The sequence below is a fragment of the Xyrauchen texanus genome, chromosome 24 (genome assembly GCF_025860055.1).
Source record: "Xyrauchen texanus isolate HMW12.3.18 chromosome 24, RBS_HiC_50CHRs, whole genome shotgun sequence".
Taxonomy (NCBI): domain Eukaryota; kingdom Metazoa; phylum Chordata; class Actinopteri; order Cypriniformes; family Catostomidae; genus Xyrauchen; species Xyrauchen texanus.
The window spans coordinates 5973431-5992269 of NC_068299.1; the positions used below are offsets into that span (position 1 = coordinate 5973431).

The 18839-nt window shown below is 37.9% G+C and overlaps 1 protein-coding gene across 2 annotated transcripts in view; it reads right to left on the reverse strand.

Moving 5' to 3' along the window:
• The window catches only part of smoc2 (SPARC related modular calcium binding 2), a 51887-nt gene that overhangs the window by 19186 nt on the left and 13862 nt on the right, over nucleotides 1–18839 (reverse strand). The window contains exons 2-7 of one of the 2 annotated variants that reach the window (XM_052089433.1): nucleotides 14556–14718; nucleotides 7461–7567; nucleotides 6640–6739; nucleotides 5665–5709; nucleotides 1686–1769; nucleotides 1063–1134 (exon numbers count right to left, since the gene is read on the reverse strand). In XM_052089433.1, coding sequence (XP_051945393.1) covers nucleotides 1063–1134; nucleotides 1686–1769; nucleotides 5665–5709; nucleotides 6640–6739; nucleotides 7461–7567; nucleotides 14556–14718 — 571 coding nt within the window. The remainder of the gene's footprint in view (nucleotides 1–1062; nucleotides 1135–1685; nucleotides 1770–5664; nucleotides 5710–6639; nucleotides 6740–7460; nucleotides 7568–14555; nucleotides 14719–18839) is intronic. The other variant, XM_052089434.1, reaches the window with a different exon arrangement.

Consider the following 18839-nt stretch of genomic DNA (forward strand, 5'->3'; position numbering starts at 1 on the left):
TTTTCTGTGGTGTTGTCAGATCTTTGGCTTCATGATTGCATAGTTTCAGTCAGAAAATGTTGCCATGAGTTTGTGCTTCTTTTTTTTAAACCAATACTTTTCTTTCTCCCCATCTTCCTTTCAGTTCTATTCTGAGCTACTCTGAATAGCGATAATCACCCATTTAAACCCAAAGAAATCAGGCGTAATCAAAACCATCAGCGTTCACTGCGCTGTGCTGAATTTTTATTGGTTATAAATCAAGAGAACTTTACCATCAAGCTATTCACACACAAGCTAAATTAGTCTAATGCTGTGATAATGTCATCAGAATCAGTCTTAAGTGAATGGCGTCATTTTTTAATGACATCACTGTTGACTCCTTCATTAGATCAACATGTCAGGCAATGGCAGGGTGCCGCATTGAGTTGGATATGTGAGCATATCACTTATGCGCTTGAGAATACAATGCTGTGTGTGTTTGAGCAACTCCAGCAACGGACAATTTCTTGAAGTTTACAGATATTTTAAAAACATTTCGTAATGCTTAGACAAAAATCACGAATGAGATCTCTTTAAGATCTTTACGGTTTCTCCTACACATGAGATTAAATGAGAGCAAGTGGAGACTTAAGAGTCTCCTGCTTCTTAGATGTTTCTCTAGAGAAAAAGCACATGAGTGTCCTCAAATGCGTCTCAAACTGTTTTCGAAGAAGTCTCTGATCAAAAGATTTCTCATCAAACTTTTCTAAGATCAAATTATCTGGGCCACACTCATTTTATTAATCTGCTCTCTTGTTATAGGTCAAAATATAACACTGTCTAATAACATTTTGCTCCTTAACCATCATCACATTCTTCTCATCTACTATCAAATTCTCCATTCACTCACAAACTGTGAAGTCAAATCGAGAAAACGTGCTGGAAATGGACAAATGTCAAAGTCCAAGTTTGTTTTTATACAATAAATATGAACACTTTGCATGTTTTCTCCAAAGTACCATGACAATCCCAGGTAAGATTATTCATGTTAACATTAAATTTGTGTCGAAAAATGGTAACAGATGTTTGTCTGTAACTTACATTGTGTTCTTGTCCTGTTTTGCCGGCTACGGACCTGTTCTGTCCACAGTGTAGGGTACTGGGAGATGATGTCTAAAAAACACACAGAAAGCATTAGATCTGTTCCAAAACCTAGTGAGATGTCTACCTAGAGAGCATTTTAAAGCATCATAGTGATCCTGACACAAATACTTTGAAATAAATTGCTCTATTAAAATGCACCATCTATTTATATGGTCACCCAGCTGGTCTCCTAGCCTGACCAGCTGAAAAGTGCCCAAAACCCCCTAAAACCAGCAAAGAGTCCCATCTGACCAGTCTGGGAGATTTAAAACACTCTACAGAGGCACAGGAGATGCAACTAACACTTTCTACCGATTCCAATTTTGTTTGCCATGCTGAAATTTCTTGGTGGTCATTTTTTGCTGGTTTAAGAGGGGTTGTGAGGTCTTTTCAGCTGGTCAGGCTGGGAGACCAGCTAACTGACCATCTTAATCTGTTGACAATCCAGCTTGGCCAGCATGGAAGTCCAGCTAGGCCATCAAACATCTTTAGACTGGTTTAACCTGTTCTTTCAGCTTGGTGGGGGGCTAATGTTGACAGCGAGGAAGAGGAGCACAATGATGAAGATCAATGGCACTTACCTTCCTCATCGGTAGACGGCTGGGGTTCCACTATGGGAGCAGCCAATTCATCTGCATTTAGAATGGAGAAGATTTGCAAGGAAACTACAATTACGACAGTCAGCTAGTCACATAACATCAGCCATGATGCATTTGCACATTGCCCGGCCAGGACAGATTCAAGAGATCAAGAAAGAGAATAAATGAGAGAGAAAAATGTAGAACTCTGATAAAGGACAGGGGTGCAGACAGGCAGAGACAAAGACTGATAAGTGGTTATAATTGACTCACTGTAAGAAAAAAAACATTCAAATATTCACTTTGCTTGACAGCACAAAAAAACTCGTTGAGAAAAAAAAGAAAGTTGAGAAATATTTGCAGCCAGGGTCCAAAATGATCACTTGCCAACAACCAAATGGAAGTAAAAACTGGCTTTGGTTAGTAAATAAAATGAAGTTGAATTAAAGTTGTTCTGTGACTTTATAAGGAACTGCAACATAATATTTGGTTTTTATCTTTTTACATTAATATGTTTATCGAAGACACTAGGCAATACAGAACTCCACGTGGTTACACATATGTGGAATATTTGAGCCACCAAATATGAGAAAAAAGTCTTTAACGGATGACCTCACCCATCGATTCTACTTGTTTGTTAACAATTGTGGGGGTTTTTTGTGTTATGGAAGTTGCTATTTGTTACAAATGAAGAAGGGAAGTCAAGAGGGCTGGATCCAGGTGCGGCTAGGGTTTTAATGAAACTATAAATAAATACAAATGACAGGTAGACACTGGACCAAACAAACATCCATGATGGGAAATTGAAATCTAAACAAGAGCAAACATGAACACGAATGAAGCCCATGGTCAAAACACATACAAGAACAGACATTACATCTACATTTAACGATCGACAATGACTGGGGAACAAACAGGGTTTAAATACACAGGGAGAGTGATGATCAAACGGGACACAGGTGAGAACAATGAGTGACTGCTGGCAGTGATGAGGGCAGGGAACTATGGGAAGTGTAGTTTTAAAACAGTTGACAAGTGAAACACACCTGTAAATAAATGCGGTTGTCTGTCCCAAACATTGACTGTGAGAACTTGGCCAGAGAGACAGAGACTGGCTCATCTTATACTGTATATGAATTAGGGCTGCAACTAACAATTATTTTGATAATAGATTAATCTAACGATTATTAGAACAATTACTCGACTATTGCAAAGTTTAATCATTAGCTCTTAACCGATTATTCAGCTTGTGCCCTGACTTAAAATGTTGCATTAAACGTGCTTACTAACAATAAAGAAGACAAAATCATCTTTTAAAAATATACTTAAATTCAAGATCTATTCTCAAACAGCAAGTCTAAATATCGTATATGCTGCTTCTCAGGTGAATGCATCTGTTTTTTAAAGGATTTTTGGATATTTTAAAATATTTGTATTTTAAATATTATATTCAACATTCTCAGATAAATGTACATGGTTTTAAATGAGTTTGAGATATTTTTATTGGAAAACAAGCCAAAACATATCATAAACATATATTGTTGCAGTGTATTATGGGGGAAGACTACCTTTCTGTTCTCTCTTATTAATAAAGCTGCTTATTTCCAATTTTCTTCACGATAAGAAATGCACAGTGACATATATTATGATATGTCGCGAGACATCACGTTGTAATCTAGCTGCAGCAAGCGTGAGCGCTCGAGGGATGAGCGTCCCTGTGACAAAGTGTGTCTCAGCCGGGTGCAGTTTCAATGTCTCCCACTTAGATCGAGACATTCGCGCAACTCATAGAAGAGATGTTGACAGTTTGTAGTTAATTACACGACCTGCTTCCGTATTATTTGAACTTTAATAAAGCTATAACGCATTAAATATAACGGCATTTAAGATGTAACACCGGGGTGTTTCCTTTAAAGAGCTCCAACTCCACTAATTCCACAACGAGAGTGCTCCTGCATTTACTTATTTGGTATTTTTGTATAATTCCTTTATACTTTGATCTTAATAAGCTAAAGCTGTTAGGAAAGTTTAAAGTGCATCTGGACTGTGATCTGTTTAATTCTTCCTCACCTCAGTCAAGCGCGGGCTGCAGTGCTGCTCTCGTGCGTCATCATTAGAGTTTAAAGTGATCTCATGTTACGTTATATGAGATCAAACGACTATTCGACAATGAAACAATTCGTCGACTAATCGTTTCAGCCCTATGCTGCATGTGACCCAATGATCTGCAATATTGGTCCCTAATATTAAAGGGAAAAAATGTTGTGACAATTATATATTTCCTAATAACAAAATAATGCTAAATACAGTGTCATGGCTGGTACATTTTCCAGATTCATCTGCCACTGGCAGGTGTGGCAAGAGGTTAATTTTGAACCCTGTATCCAAAATAAACTGCAGCCCTGTAAAATCAAACATTTAGTTGATATTCTGAAGGTCCCGAGAAACGGTATGCAAGAATACATGCAAACACGCACGTGCGCGTCCTGGTGTTTAATGAGTTGAAAAGTGCTAGACGTTTGGCCACAGGAATCTGAACCACTGAGCGCTGCAGGTGTGGTTAAACTCAGCAGGTCACCATTAACTTATCAGAGGGCAGCAGACAAACTGGCCTTTTCTCTCACGTGGCACGTTTCTCTCTTCTTTATAAAAACATTCACTTCTGGCATCCTCGGGAACACCAGCAGTTGAACCCTGACAACTGTCAGCACTCTGATGAAGTGATAACATATTATTGTTGGTCCGTCACCACATGTTTTCTCTATTATTTATATGACTTTCTGTGTAGCTCAACACATTTTCAGCCCAGGTCAGATGGTGCCACTGGAGGGGGTTTGCCCCTTTTTATTTAACTTTGAAGGTGCCAATTCAACTCTATCTTGAGAGCTGTGTTTTTGAGATAGCCTATGACATTCCCCTCAAAACTGAAAAAAAGGAGGGAAATCAATGCCATTAGTAAAGTGCAAGAGAGAGGTCTTCATCTGAAAAGAAGAGGAATGATGTCCAGGTGAAGTGGTTCATGTTCACTGCGGGACTAAGACAAATCCATGAAGTCCTTTGATTTCATTTTAATGACTGTGAAAGGCAAAGGTTGTTATTATGGCGTCTCTCTGTTTAACTACTTGAACATATGACCATTTACTTTCAGCCCTGAAGCAGTTCTCTCCATTCACAAAACATTAGAATGACAAGCCGCAACCAGTAGTACGTACACACACACATACGCGCACACACACAAACACACACACGCACACACACACACACACACACACATACAATCTCATGCGCACGCACACACACACACGCGCGCGCGCACACACACGCACGCACGCACGCGCACACACACATACGCGCGCACACACACGCACGCACGCACGCACACACACACACACATACGCGCGCACACACACGCACGCACACACACACACACACACACACTCTCACACACACTCTCACACACACACACACACTCACACATACACACACACACACACATACGCGCGCACACACACTCACACACACACACTCTCACGCACACACACACTCTCACGCACACACACACATACTTGTCAATGCACAAAAAAATCTATTTCATAATAACAAAAATGTGTCTTATTTTACAGTAGAATGTCATAAATCAAATATGATTGCTTAGCATGGACAATAAAAAAAAATTCAGCCTATTTTTAAGATTTACGCATTTAAATGTCATTACTAAATCAAATTGAATTTTGTAATGTTTAACTGAATTAAAATAATAAAACTTATATTTAAAAAATATATATATTATAGAATTTTGTTATGAAATTGAAATGCATAAAAATAGGCTAAACTATATTATATTATACTGTATTATATTAAATATTTTAGATATATGTACTGGAAATGCGAAAATACTGAATAAGAAAATGATTTTTATGTGCAGATTGTCAATTTTGTTACTCATCAAAGTAAAATAAATAGTCATGTTGAGGGCATTTACCTGATTTTCCTGGTTCCCTTGGATTTACCTTATCAATTTTGGACCCTGAAAACCAGTGGGATAATCACAAGTTACTCCTGTTTACATGTTAGCAAATCTACACCTTGTGTATTTGTCAGCCGGACCTTAAAGTTGTACAATCAAGTGCAATGGAAGGTTTCTAAAACCACAAAACTGTCCTGCAGATCAGAGCATGTCTGTCTACCAGGAACAGTTGATTATGCACAAATTTTACTTTCAAAAGTGACTTACGTTTTCAATTATGATTTAAGCCTCTACGAGGGAACAGAATAATGTTATAAGGAGGCTGCAGGGGGTCAAAGCCACATGACACTATCTTGGAATAAAAGAGCAACAATGTTTGAACTCGACCGCTTCGCCTGCCAAACGCACATACGTTTTGTGATGCTCCCCCAGACCTAACTGATTAAGCTGTTGCATGTGCAATTACATCTAATTGGTCTTTTTCGAGTGAAGTTGTGGTTGCTTTGCGAAGCCAAGCCAACAATGTCATGATCCAAGAACTTGTGGCCTGCAGTGATAGAGCTTAGCGTGTTTTGTGTGTGTCTGTGTTTAATGCCATTCTAGGGCAGATTTCTGCATGTGTATTTGGTTATGTGGCCATGTTATGCTGGAACATTTTTGCAGATTAGGATTAAAAATGTTCTGGCATTGCTCAATGCTATCGTTGTTTTAGACGCTGAGGGTCTGTGAGCTTGGAGCTCTGGAAGACTTAGTCTCTTGATTTATACTCTTGAACAATGTGCATGCAACTGGAGAGATAAAGAAAGTTTGGCTTTCTGTAGCCAAACATTGAGATCTGTCATCAACATTAAATTACTGTGTGGGGTCAAATTGGAATATTATTGATGATGTGAAAATCTCTCTTGGAAACAAACGAAAGAAAACATTGTTAAGGCACACAATGGAATAAACTGTAACCAGAAAACGATTGATGTAGTTGTGGTACGGTACCTTGGCATCGAGGTTTCTTGTTGGCTACTGCTGAGCCACTGATTGGCCTGCCATTTGGTGTTACACACCAGCAATAACCAGTGTAACTGTGGCACTGAACCTGTTATATGCCAGAAAGACAGAAAATGATGAGAATTTAAAGAGAAATCCTTCACCAGTGTTATGTTGAATACTTTTTTACATTAAACTTTCTGACACATAATAGCTCAGATAACAAAAGTAGAGAGAAATATTTTGGGGTGAAAGAAAAAAAATGGGGTAGTGTTGCCATATGGCAACGCCATTACAATAGAAAATGGTAAAAAAAAAAAAAAAAAAAAAAATCTTAAAAGTATTAATTTCTTGTCTAATTAAATTCATGCTTCAAAGAAATGTAGAAAATGTCATGTATCGTAAACAGTATATTATTGTTTCTTTAAATACTGCACTTTTCATTCTAACAATGTGGTACCTGTTTTTTATCATTTTATTTTGTTCCCTGAGGTCCACTTATATAGTTAGTCAAGGTTCTTTGCACCTAAAACAATCAATCAACAATCAAAACAATCACAAATCAGAATTAAACTTTTCTTGACCATTTTCCACTCCCCCTCTCTCTCTCTCTCTCTCTCTCTCTCTCTCTCTCTCTCTGACCTTTTGTATTAAACAGGGCCATTTTTGCTACCTTTAAGATTTTATCTACAGTGCGAATAATTGTGATGTCACAACCTTGAAGATTTAGATTTCAACTCAAGCTATTTTTGCAGCCTGCTTTAAAAAATGGGGACTGGGGAGGTCGTTTAGATTTCCGAAAGAGTTAAATGTATCTAGTGTCTTGTTACCTCACTGTAGGTTCCATCTGGATTGCAGACAGGTACAAACACCTGTGGAAAGAGTTTCTTGGCCTGTTGCTCTGTGTACTTCTTTTCTGCCACACACCTAGACGTATCTGGAGACACAGAGCAAGTAAATCCAACAGGTTACATTACTAATACCAGTGTTTCCCAGCATTTGTTCGTCATTTGTTCCCCATCATCAACACCAAACCAAAAATGTGTCCCTATTAAAGAAATAGTTCCCCCAGAAATGTAAATCCTCTCAATTCTCTCATAATTTACGCACTAGAAGATTTCTCTGCTCTGTAGGTCCATTTAACATTGAATCTCCAAAAAGCACATAAAGGCAGCAGTAATCCATTCAACTGCAGTGATTTAATCCATGTTTCCTGAAGCGATCCTATCAGTTTTTGGTGAAAACAGACCAAAATAGAACTACTTTTTCACTGTACATCTTGCCATTGTAGTCTCAAGGCTCAATCATGATTTCAAGCTTGATTACACTTCCAAATGCCTGACGCATGTGCAGAGTGCTAGATAGCGCTAGGAAGTGGTTTTGAGCTTATCTCACCCAAAACAAATTGGATCGCGTCAGAAGACAGGGATTAAATCAATGGTGTCATTGGAATTTACTGTACAATTTGAGGAGGGTGAATCACTGGTCCATTGTTTGAACCTACAGAGTTGAGAAAAATCTTTGTTTGTGTTCTGCTAAAGAAAGAAAGTCATACACATCTGGGATGGCATGAGGATAAGTAAATCATCAGAGAATTTCCATCTTTGTGGTGAATTATTCTAATTTAATTCTAATACATTATAACTAATGAAACCCATCATTTTTACAAACCTTGACAAGAAGACCCTCAGAGGACAGCAAAACATCTTTTACATACGTAAGGTTGTAAGTAAAGTTTGGGGAAAGATGTTATTCTATTAGTGCAGTTTTGCATTACAACAATAGAAAGTTGTAGTACTGTGATATAATCACTGTTATTAATATTAGGTGGTGCTATGTGGGTTTATGATGAAGTGAGTTGTGAAACACATTTAGGAGATCTTGTAAAGTAATATACATTTTGTGATGAATTTGTTTACAAATTCTCTCCATCCTCAAAATGTTCCTTGCTATATTTAACCTTCATTTCCCATCATTGCACTTTAAAAACACACCCAATTCTGCTAACCTTGTCAGCGTAATACCGAAAACAGAGAGTCCACAGAGAGAGTGCACTAAATTCAACCTGACAGGCCAGTCCTCTGGCGTTCTCTCTGTCTGACTGATGTGGTATTAGTGTTATTTGGGGAGAAAAGGAAAGAATGGTAATGGCTAAAGAAAATGAAATGGGAAATAAAGGCTGGCTTTATTTGCAATTAAATGTCTTAGTATGCCTTTGTATGTTGTACCAGTGTTGGGGAAGCTATTTTGAGACTGAAGCTTCCCAGAATGCAGCTTCTCATAATTTAAAAGAGTTCAACTGCAGACAAGCTACGCTTTTGAAAAAGTATTTAGCCGCACTACAAGTTACCAACAAAACATAGCTAACTACATTGAAGCTATTTAAATAAATAGTTCACCTCAAGAATGACATTTCTCTTATCATTAATCACCCTCATGCCATCCCAGATGTGTGTCTTTCTTGCTTCTGAAGAACAAAAACAAAGATTTTTAGAAGAATATCTCAGCTCTGTTGGCCCATTCAATGCAAGTGAATGGTGGCCAGAACTTTCAAGCTCCAAAAAGCAGATAAAGGCAACATTAAAGTAATCCATTCGACTCCATGAGTCTTCTGAAGTTATCTAATTGGTTTTGGTGGGACAGACCAAATATAACTCCCTGTTCACTGTACATCTTGCTATTGCAATCTCAAGGCACGATCATGATTTCAAGCTCGATACGATTACACTTCCTCTGGCTAGACGCATGTGCAAAGCACTCGATGGCGCTAGGAAGTGTAATCGAGCTTGAAATCATGATCGCTAAGGAGACTGCTGTCATGATTAATAGTGAAAAAGGAGTTACATTTGAGTCTTTTATAACGCAAAACTGATTAGATCGCTTTATATTTCATGGATTGATCCACTGGAGTTGTATGGATTACTTTAATTCATTTTTTGGAGCTTCAAAATTCTGGCCACCATTCACTTGCATTGTGAGGACCTACAGAACTGAAATATTCTTCTAAAAATCTTTGTTTGTGTTCTACTGAAGACATACACAACTTAGATGGCATAAGGGTGAGTTCATTTGTTTTTTGCTAAACTAATCCTTTAAGAAGGCAACATCTTTTTAAAAATATACAATTATCAAATGATGTCATTTCATTCTGAAATCAGATCATTTATCCATGACAAAAACAATGAAAATCTCAATTACTAAAACCCACATTTATATCCCAAATAAACAAGAGTAAAAAAAACAGTAACGAACAGTAGCATTCAACTTAATACTTCACTTCAAAAAGAAAAAGAAAGAAAATCAGGAATTTATGAATTCAAGTGAATTTATTCTTGTGTGTTTTTGGATGTCATTGATGTAGCTGGGCAGAAAAAAAACCCACCAACCGAAGCTTCACCATTCGCAGAATTTCATTTCAACATACTGTAGACGTTCACTCAGTTTCTCCACTTGGCAAATCACTAAAACAGTCGCCTACAGCTTGCTCACTGGGGTTATTAATACAATTATCATTTAATTATTTTTAAACACTATTAAAAATCTTATTTTATCTAAATTACACAATGATGATTAATCGACTTTATAGACATTACAGTTTTATCTTCTGTTTATGCTGATCTTCTGTAAAGCTGCTTTGAAACAATGTGTGTTGTGAAAGGCGCTATACAAATAAAATTGACTTGACTTGACTAAAATAGTCTCAGTCTGGGATGGCATTAGAGGACAAACACATAAAAAGGCCAAGAAGAATTCTCCTCTGTCCTGCCTTCACTAGACTACAGTACCTGACAGTAGACTGATCACATGAGCTCCACTATTTGACAGGGATTTCAGATTAGTTGTCTGCTGAAATTTTCAAAAGATTTCTCAGTCTGTTGAGGTTTGACACACATCCTGCATTTACTTCCCTTTACAATCATCCAGTCTTTCTTTTTCTCTTTTTTCCCCTCTATTTTGATCTCCAACAAAAGTCATTGGCTGCATCCAAAAGCTAAGAAATGCTGCTTACACAGGCTATACACGGAAGTATGCCATAAGGCACGTCAACAATCTAATATTTGTGTCACATCCTGTCTACTAAGATGACTTCATCTGGTCAGTTTATGATGGTGGCTTACATTCGTCCTTCAATGCCTTTGATATGCTGCAGTCTGGTGCGTGCAATTTGGTGGTTGATTGAAATCATACAAGTGGCATCCGAATGAGTGATTGAAAGCAGTAAATTAGTTTATACTGTATATACCCAGGTTGTTTTTCTACCACAAACTAAGCATTGTTGTATCTAGATATTAGGGATGTGTAAGACTAGTCGACTAGTCGAATAAACGGTTCTGATGCAGCAAGTCGACACTGGAATTACAAGTCGGTCAATATTTTTGCCCATTAAACTGTCCAACATTTTTACACATTTACGTTTGGCTTTATACAGTATTTTTAAAAGGATGCGCTTACACTATTGTCATGTTAATGTTACTGTGGCATAGGGACGTGGTCATGTGTCGGTCTGCGGAGAGAGAGAGCGGTAAGGCTTGTCACCTGGTTCATAATTACCCCCAACACCTGTCTCTCATTATAGTGATGCAGAGGGAGACATAAAAGGGTTTAAAGTATCCATAGAGCTACAAAGAGACAGAACATCTGACATTATTATTTTATGTTGGCAACGACGGTTACCGTTGTGTGTGTAACAAATTATTGAATTTAAAGAACTGACCTTGACCCTGCTTGGCTGTCTCCTCCATTGCCCCGAACAAAGAGCTTTTCTACAGTTACATTTAAAATGTAATTAATATTACAATAATTTACATTTATGCATTTGGCAGACGCTTTTATCCAAAGCGACTTACAGTGCACTTATTACAGGGACAATCCCCCCCGGAGCAACCTGGAGTTAAGTGCCTTGCTCAAGGACACAATGGTGGTGGCTGTGGGGATCGAACCAGCGACCTTCTGATTAACAGTTCTGTGCTTTAGACCACTACGCCACCACCACTCCGTTTAAAAAACAGGATTTCTGGAGCAGATGTATGCAAAGTTTAATTTCAACTCAGATCATGTTTACTTCCCTCTCTGACTCGTGACGTGCGCAGGTGTAGTGCTGCATTTTGACTCCCTAGTATCCTTATGTTTAGGGGTGGGTGTAGGGATGGCCTTTAGGGGTAGGGACCCATTAGGATAGGGTTAGGTGTGGGCTTTAGGGATAAGGCGACTCAGGTAGCGAGGAGTCAGTATCAAGGGGTTTCTCTGTTGGTCCTGCACTATTCATTCAATTGTTTTCAAAAAATATGCCTGTATTTTCTGACGTTGATTCAGTGAATGCGTGTCAAGGTCTATTTTTTATGTACAATGATCATCATACAAGGCAAGCACATTGCAGAAAAATGCCCCTTTAAAGCAGAATTTTCTGTCAGATTTGGCTGTCGGATTAGATTAATTATTTTAAATGGGTCGAATAAACACAGATGTTTTTTGACGGTTTTCTGAGGGTTTCTTACTTTTCAGACTAGTCGACTCCAAAATGTACATTTAATCATCTGTGACATTTACAGATATGTGCTAGATTATTTCTAAAGTTCACTTTAATTTGTTTTTGATGATTAGACATGGTGTTATGGTGCCTCGGAAGGCTGTGTGATACCAGTATCCTTTCGATGTACCTTCACACACAAAACACAGCATGTGAAATCATTGACAGACTAGGCCTTAGCTTTCAGACACAGCCATACTCTCTCTTTTTCTCATACCCTTTAAATCTCAATGTAAGACACATTGTGCTAACAAGTAGGAATAGGAGAGAGATTGACAGAGAGAAAGGAAAATGCTGAGCAAAATAAGAAACAGTACAGGGCATGGCAGTCTTCACGCAGAGTCTAATACAACGAGAGTGTCTGTACGGGTACCGGCAGAAATTTGCCACTCCCCTCACACAAATGACCGCAAATGTCTCACACATATGAATGCACCACTGTTCACTTTTTTACACTGACAAGATCTATCAAGGTCTTGGCAAAGATATTTTACACATTTTAAATTCACATGAAACAAGCAAAAAAAATACATTTAAAATAGTTTAAGGTTAAGTGAAAATGCATTGATTTTACCTGTTATTAACTACTATAATATTGTACGTTTCATGTTTAATTCTCATAGTGATTTTAAAGATAACATGAAATGAGATTTTTACACATCTAACTTCTAGAACTTGATGTATGAGTAAAACAGTATATTAAATGGGAAAAATGTGGATGGGAATCCATTGGGATTTGGTTGGATAGTTGATGTTAGACAATGATATTATTGGATCATGTGATTTTTCTCCACCCATGTGGCCTTGGTGACATCAGATGAAAAGAAAAGTTGTTTCTGAAGTTGAAAAGGTTCTTACGTTTTGATGAAAGAACACAAGACAACTAGACAGGTAAAGTTTGTAATGTTGGCTTGACGAAGACTTGTTTGAAAGAATAACTATTTTTAAAAGTTAGAAAATGTATAGTAAAGAAATGACAGTAAATTAAACATCAGCTAGATAAATAGTCAGATGAAATGTTGCACGGTCAGATAATACATCAGAAAGATACATACATAGAACAGTAGAGAGAGAGAGAGAGAGAGAGAGAGAGAGAGAGAGAGAGAGAGAGAGAGAGAGATTAGCCAGTTTTCCACCATCGGGCCGAATGATTCTAAGCACAGTATTGAACGTGAGCACAGTTTGGCATGGTTCAATTATAAACTGTTCTCAGCACGATTAGCTAACCATGCTTGTCTGTGCTCAACCATGCTGGTGGAAGGGCTTTAGTATGTGGCAACTCTTGATTGTCAGTTTGCCAATGGCAAGGTAACTTATAGCACTTTTAGTTGTTTCTAGCTGGCCCAATTCCCTAATATTTGGGTGAAGTTTAATAAAGGTTAATACAAAATAGTGTATGTCTAGTGCATCTTCATGATTTTATGATGATGGTTTAACTATTATTGTAGCCTACATTTATATTTCTGCATGGCTTTTTCATCAGGCAATTATATTGCTGGCTCATTAAAACTCAAAATGTATCAATCTATTCTCATATACTATTTTCAAATAATATTTAATAATATTTTATCAATAAATATATTTTTTAGCTAGTTTTCGAACATTTCTGTTCATGTCTGGTAGCATACATGAGCCCTCAGCACATGATGGTTAACCTCTCGCCTTTTTCTCTTTGCTTTCTATTTTGTTACATGTCTATTCATGTGTATTAGCAGAGTAAAAACAGCGTTTAACTCTCACACTAAAAGATGGATCAGTTATGGGCATTTTCCTGATTTCACCACACCACAGTGGAAAAAGAAACCATAACCTTACCAACTGACAAGGAACGGCACGGTTTTGCTACAAGAACTGTTCAGCCCGATAGTGTAAATGTGGCTATAAAGAGAGAGTGAAATGTAAAGCAGATCAAATGCCTTTTGTAGGTTTGTTTACATTTGCATTTTTTGACATTTGGCGTTTGAATTAACGAGCATTCCGTTAGCCTGTTTGAACAATCCTACAATGTAACTCTATGGGATTTTTCAGGTTTTAATAGTCCGCTGTGCAAAAGCCGAGAGTCTGATCAATTAGAAAAGACATAGCACACTATTCCAGAACAATCTGATGGTCTGTACCATGTTTAGTTGATGCAGCTTGAAAGCTAAAGGATGTGTTTGTGTTAGAAATGTTGATTAGTTTTAAAGCTTGTATGATGATTTTAAAATGTGTTTATGAATGTTTCATGTGTATACAATATCTGTAGATGTGTAAAGAGGACATTGTGTTGTCCTTTGTAAAAGTCTTCTCAAAGAATAATTTATCCCTGGATGGATTTAACCCTTCCCACCTCAACCCTGACCCTCAGAGGGCATCAGCCCAACCAGCAGCAATTCATGCATGACTGGTGACCTCTGACCTTTGCATGGCCCTCGAATGACCTCCAGCTGAGGGTCGCGGCACTTGGCGCGGTGGAACTCGCAGCGGGAACTGAAGGTCCGTCCATCTGATGCACACAGCGGCTTGCGAGGAGCTCCAGAGCAATCCGTGTTGCATTCTTTATCCTGTTCAACACGCAGAAACTATAAAGAGATAGATAGATAGATAGAGAGAGAGAGAGAGAGAGAGAGAGAGAGAGAGAGAGAGAGAGAGATAAGGAGATTAGGTGCAGACTCAAAAGGCGCATTAACATAAACCACTCAGAACTTGTATTGTTCAATTTGAGGACGAACAGTGAATCTGAACAAACAACAAACAATGCGACATGACCATGTTGACAAATTCGGCAACAAATGACTCTCATGAGTTGGCTCTTTACAGTGAATCACTCGAAAAGTGTGGGATTATCAGGATTAATCCTGATCAGGATTATGTTGACTCACAAGCTCTTCAGGACTTGTATTTTGATTAAAAATACATAGTGTGACAAACTTGACGAAAAGTGCGTTTTTAACTAATAATTTGCAGTTTTACTCGTGGTTTGCGTGAAAGTTAAAAGAGTCATTGTTGTTGATGCGCCTCCTTTTGAAATAGTATTTAGCTATTTAATCAGGAAACTGCCACCAAATGCACAACCAGTGACGTTAAAATCCTTTTGTACAAATGTAGGTATAGTAATGTGATTCGATAAAACCAGGTTGCTTTATTGTGTAATCTTTTAAGCTCCAAACTCCATTCTCCAGAGTTCCGTTATATTAATTTACTGAATAAAGCACACACAAATAAACAAACACACACAAAGGTTCATGCAAACACAACACAGACTAACACACAGTCAGACTCAGACAAATAACATTCACACACACTGACCCCTCTCTCCTTCCATGTCACATCTTGTTTATGAATGAGGGATTGAGGAAGAAAGTCATGAGTGATGACTGACTCTAGTGTAATGCTTTTATCTGTCTGTCAGACTCACACCTGCCCAGGTAGAATTAAAAACAAAAACTGTGACCCCCACACACACATTGATTGAATAAATGTGTATTTTACTCTTTGTACACTACAAGAACACTCAACGATATAGCAAACATCGCCTCACTGGAAATCGACTTCTTTTGTGATCAGAACATTACCTGCACAGGTGTGGGGTTTAATGTTTGGATGAGTTACAATCGGCTACGTGATCTATGTCACAACTTGGCGAATACAAAAACACTTCACAAGCCAGTGACACACACACACACACACACACACACACACTCACCTGTATCTTATAAATCAGCCTCGGGAAAACAAATGAAAGGAAACAGATTCTTCATATAAAGCTGATGGGTAGGATCATTATCCACTCAGAAAATTAGCACTGGCTGACAAACTACCAATGATTGTGCTTGTGAGTGTGTGCTCATGTGAGGGAGCTCTGCACCTGGAAGACGGTTTCGGGGGGGGGGGGTGGATCAGCCTCGGGCGATGGAAGACAGCTCTGCTGTCATCTCGGATCGTAAATCTCAAGTTGATGAATGCTGGGGAAGTGTGCGTTTGATGAATGTGAGGGAAGAAGCTGGTTCGGGCATATCGGAAAAGGGTTGTAAGCGCACTGGGACTAAACTAACTTTTGGTTTCCTCTTTTAAATATCTCATGAAACTTAATGACATTCTCAGTGATGTTTCATTTAAGTTTCAACATTGCCTTAGATGTTTCTCCTAATAAAAACAACCGCAAATTAAGAAATTGTTGACATAGAGTAACAATATAGAGTTGTACATTTACAGTGGATAGCATTACTCAGAGTTATTGACTTGTAAGAACTCAATAAGAAAAGTTCACTCTTCATTGTTGACTTTGGTATGTTGGGAAATCATAGCACAGTTTGAAATATTGAGTGCATTTACATGCACAATCTTACACCGATTATGCTTTATAATCAGACGATGTGTAAGGTCATGAAAAGCCTTAAACTGTGTTCTTTAACTTAGCAAAAGTCACAAACGGTTTAAGGAAATTCCAAAGGGCACACTTAGATTTTTGCCCATTAACCTGGTTTTGCTCTGCATATAAACACTTGCGCTGTTGCGTTTAATAATGAGCTCATTTTTGCTCGTTATTATGTTTTGTTGGACACTCAATATTGAGATCTCTCATGAAACTTTAGAGGAAACATTTGAAATCACTAGGGTCCTTTTTTTTTCAGCAGAAAAATCTGAGAAGTTTGATCCTTAAAGGAATGTTTCCGGATTCAATACAAGTTAAAGGAATATTCCGGGTTCAGTTTAAGTTATTCTCAATCGACAGCATTTGTGGCATAATGTTAATTACCACAAAAAAAACAAAAACAAGGTTACTTTGAGGCACAGACAATGGAAGTGAATGGGTATTAACTTGTATTGAACACGGAATATTCCTTCAAGTCCCAATTCATTTCATTGCTGTTTAGGAGAATCATTTGACATATTAAAGATATCTCATCATTTCTCCTCAACCATTTTAGGAGAAACATCAGAGATAAAGTTCAACCTTTAATCAAGCATAAGATCTCCTGTAGGTCTCCAGAGCTATGAAAGAACAACATCTAAGCAATCTGATCAACCCATGGCATAAATCAATGAAAAACACACGACCTGTCACGGCTCATTGCTTTATTTGGCAGTGGGCTACTGTTGTTTACATGGACCACACTACTAAAACTCCACATGTAAATGAACAGCTGTAGTACATCCTGTCTCTGTGTGTGACAGTAAAATAAGTAACAAAAGGACAACGATTCTCTTCATCATTCATTGCCCTGCCATGACGACCCGCTTTCCACTCTTGATTCAGAAACTTTATGAATGAATGCACATTAACTTCTGAATAAGAGGGTCTGATGTTTGGGGTCTGTGTGCGTTAGTCTGTGACTGACAGACTCTTGCTGTCTGGGATCAGGGCTGACACTGACCCCCCTCGAAACTCTCCAGCCCACCATAACATCTCTTTCTTTCTCTTTGTTTCTGACAAAAACACAGTCTTTCTCTTTGTGTTCTCACCCTGTTCGCTCTCTTGCTTTTTCTTTGTGTCTATCTTACACACACCGCAAGAAAATCATTTTCACACTCTATATTTTTTTTTCTTGTTTTCCAGTAAAAAAAAGACTAAAAAAAGGACACAGTTACTTGAGGAACAAAATGGAAAAAGATATTAAACAGATAGTCCACCCATAAAAAAAAAAAAATACAAATCTGTCATTGTTTACTCACCCTCATGTTGTTCCAAACCATACAAATTTCTTCTGAGGAACAAAAAAAGAAGTTGTTGAGCAGAATGAGTCTCAGTCACAATTCACTTTCATTGTTTGGAATATACATGTACTGAAAGTGAATGGTGACTGAGATTATCATAATGCCTAACAATTCCTTTGGTGTTCCTTGGAAAAAGTAATGCAGTTAGGAACAACATGTGGGTGAGTAAATTATTCAAGTGAATTATTTCCATTTTTAAGGTGAATTGTTCCTATAAGTCTGGTTTCAGCTCAATCTAATAAAATGTATTGAGATTTTTGTGTGAAACAAGACAATTTACCAGTGGGGTAAAAAACATATACTTAATTCAAAGGAAGAATAAGTTCTTGTTTTACGGACTTCCCTTTTTAAATGTGTTTAAAAAAAATTTTTTAATCAGGACTTAAAGGTATAGTTCACCCAAAATTAAAAATGCTCTCATCATTTACTTTCCCTCATGTCGTTCCAAACCTGCATGACTTTCTTCTGTGGAACACAAAAAGAGATGTTGCACAGAATGTTAGCCTCAGTCACCATTCACTTTCATTTAATCTTGTGTTCCACATGTAATGGTGACTAACGCTGTCAGTCCTAAACATTCTGCCTGGCATATACTTTTATTTACTTCATGAAAGAAAGAAAGTCATAGGGGTTTGGAAAAACATGAGTGTGAGTAAATGATGACAGAATTTTCATAATTTGGGTGCACTGTCCCTTTAAAATCGAATGTAATTTTGTTTTCCGTGTAAACGTGTAAGGATGTTTCCTGGAAAACACACACAAAAAATAGTGGTGAAAATTAAGATTTTTAATATCATTATTATTATCGTGTGCTCTTTTTTTCTCATCCCATCGCCCTCTCTCCATCTAGTTCTCCGCAGCTGTGACCCCGCGCCCCTTCCGCTCCGTCATTCTCCGCTCTGCTGTCAGGGAGTTTGCGGGAGGCGCGACATAGATGTCAGGAAACAGATTATGCCCGGAGCGCTGCCGAGCTAAACCACAATCG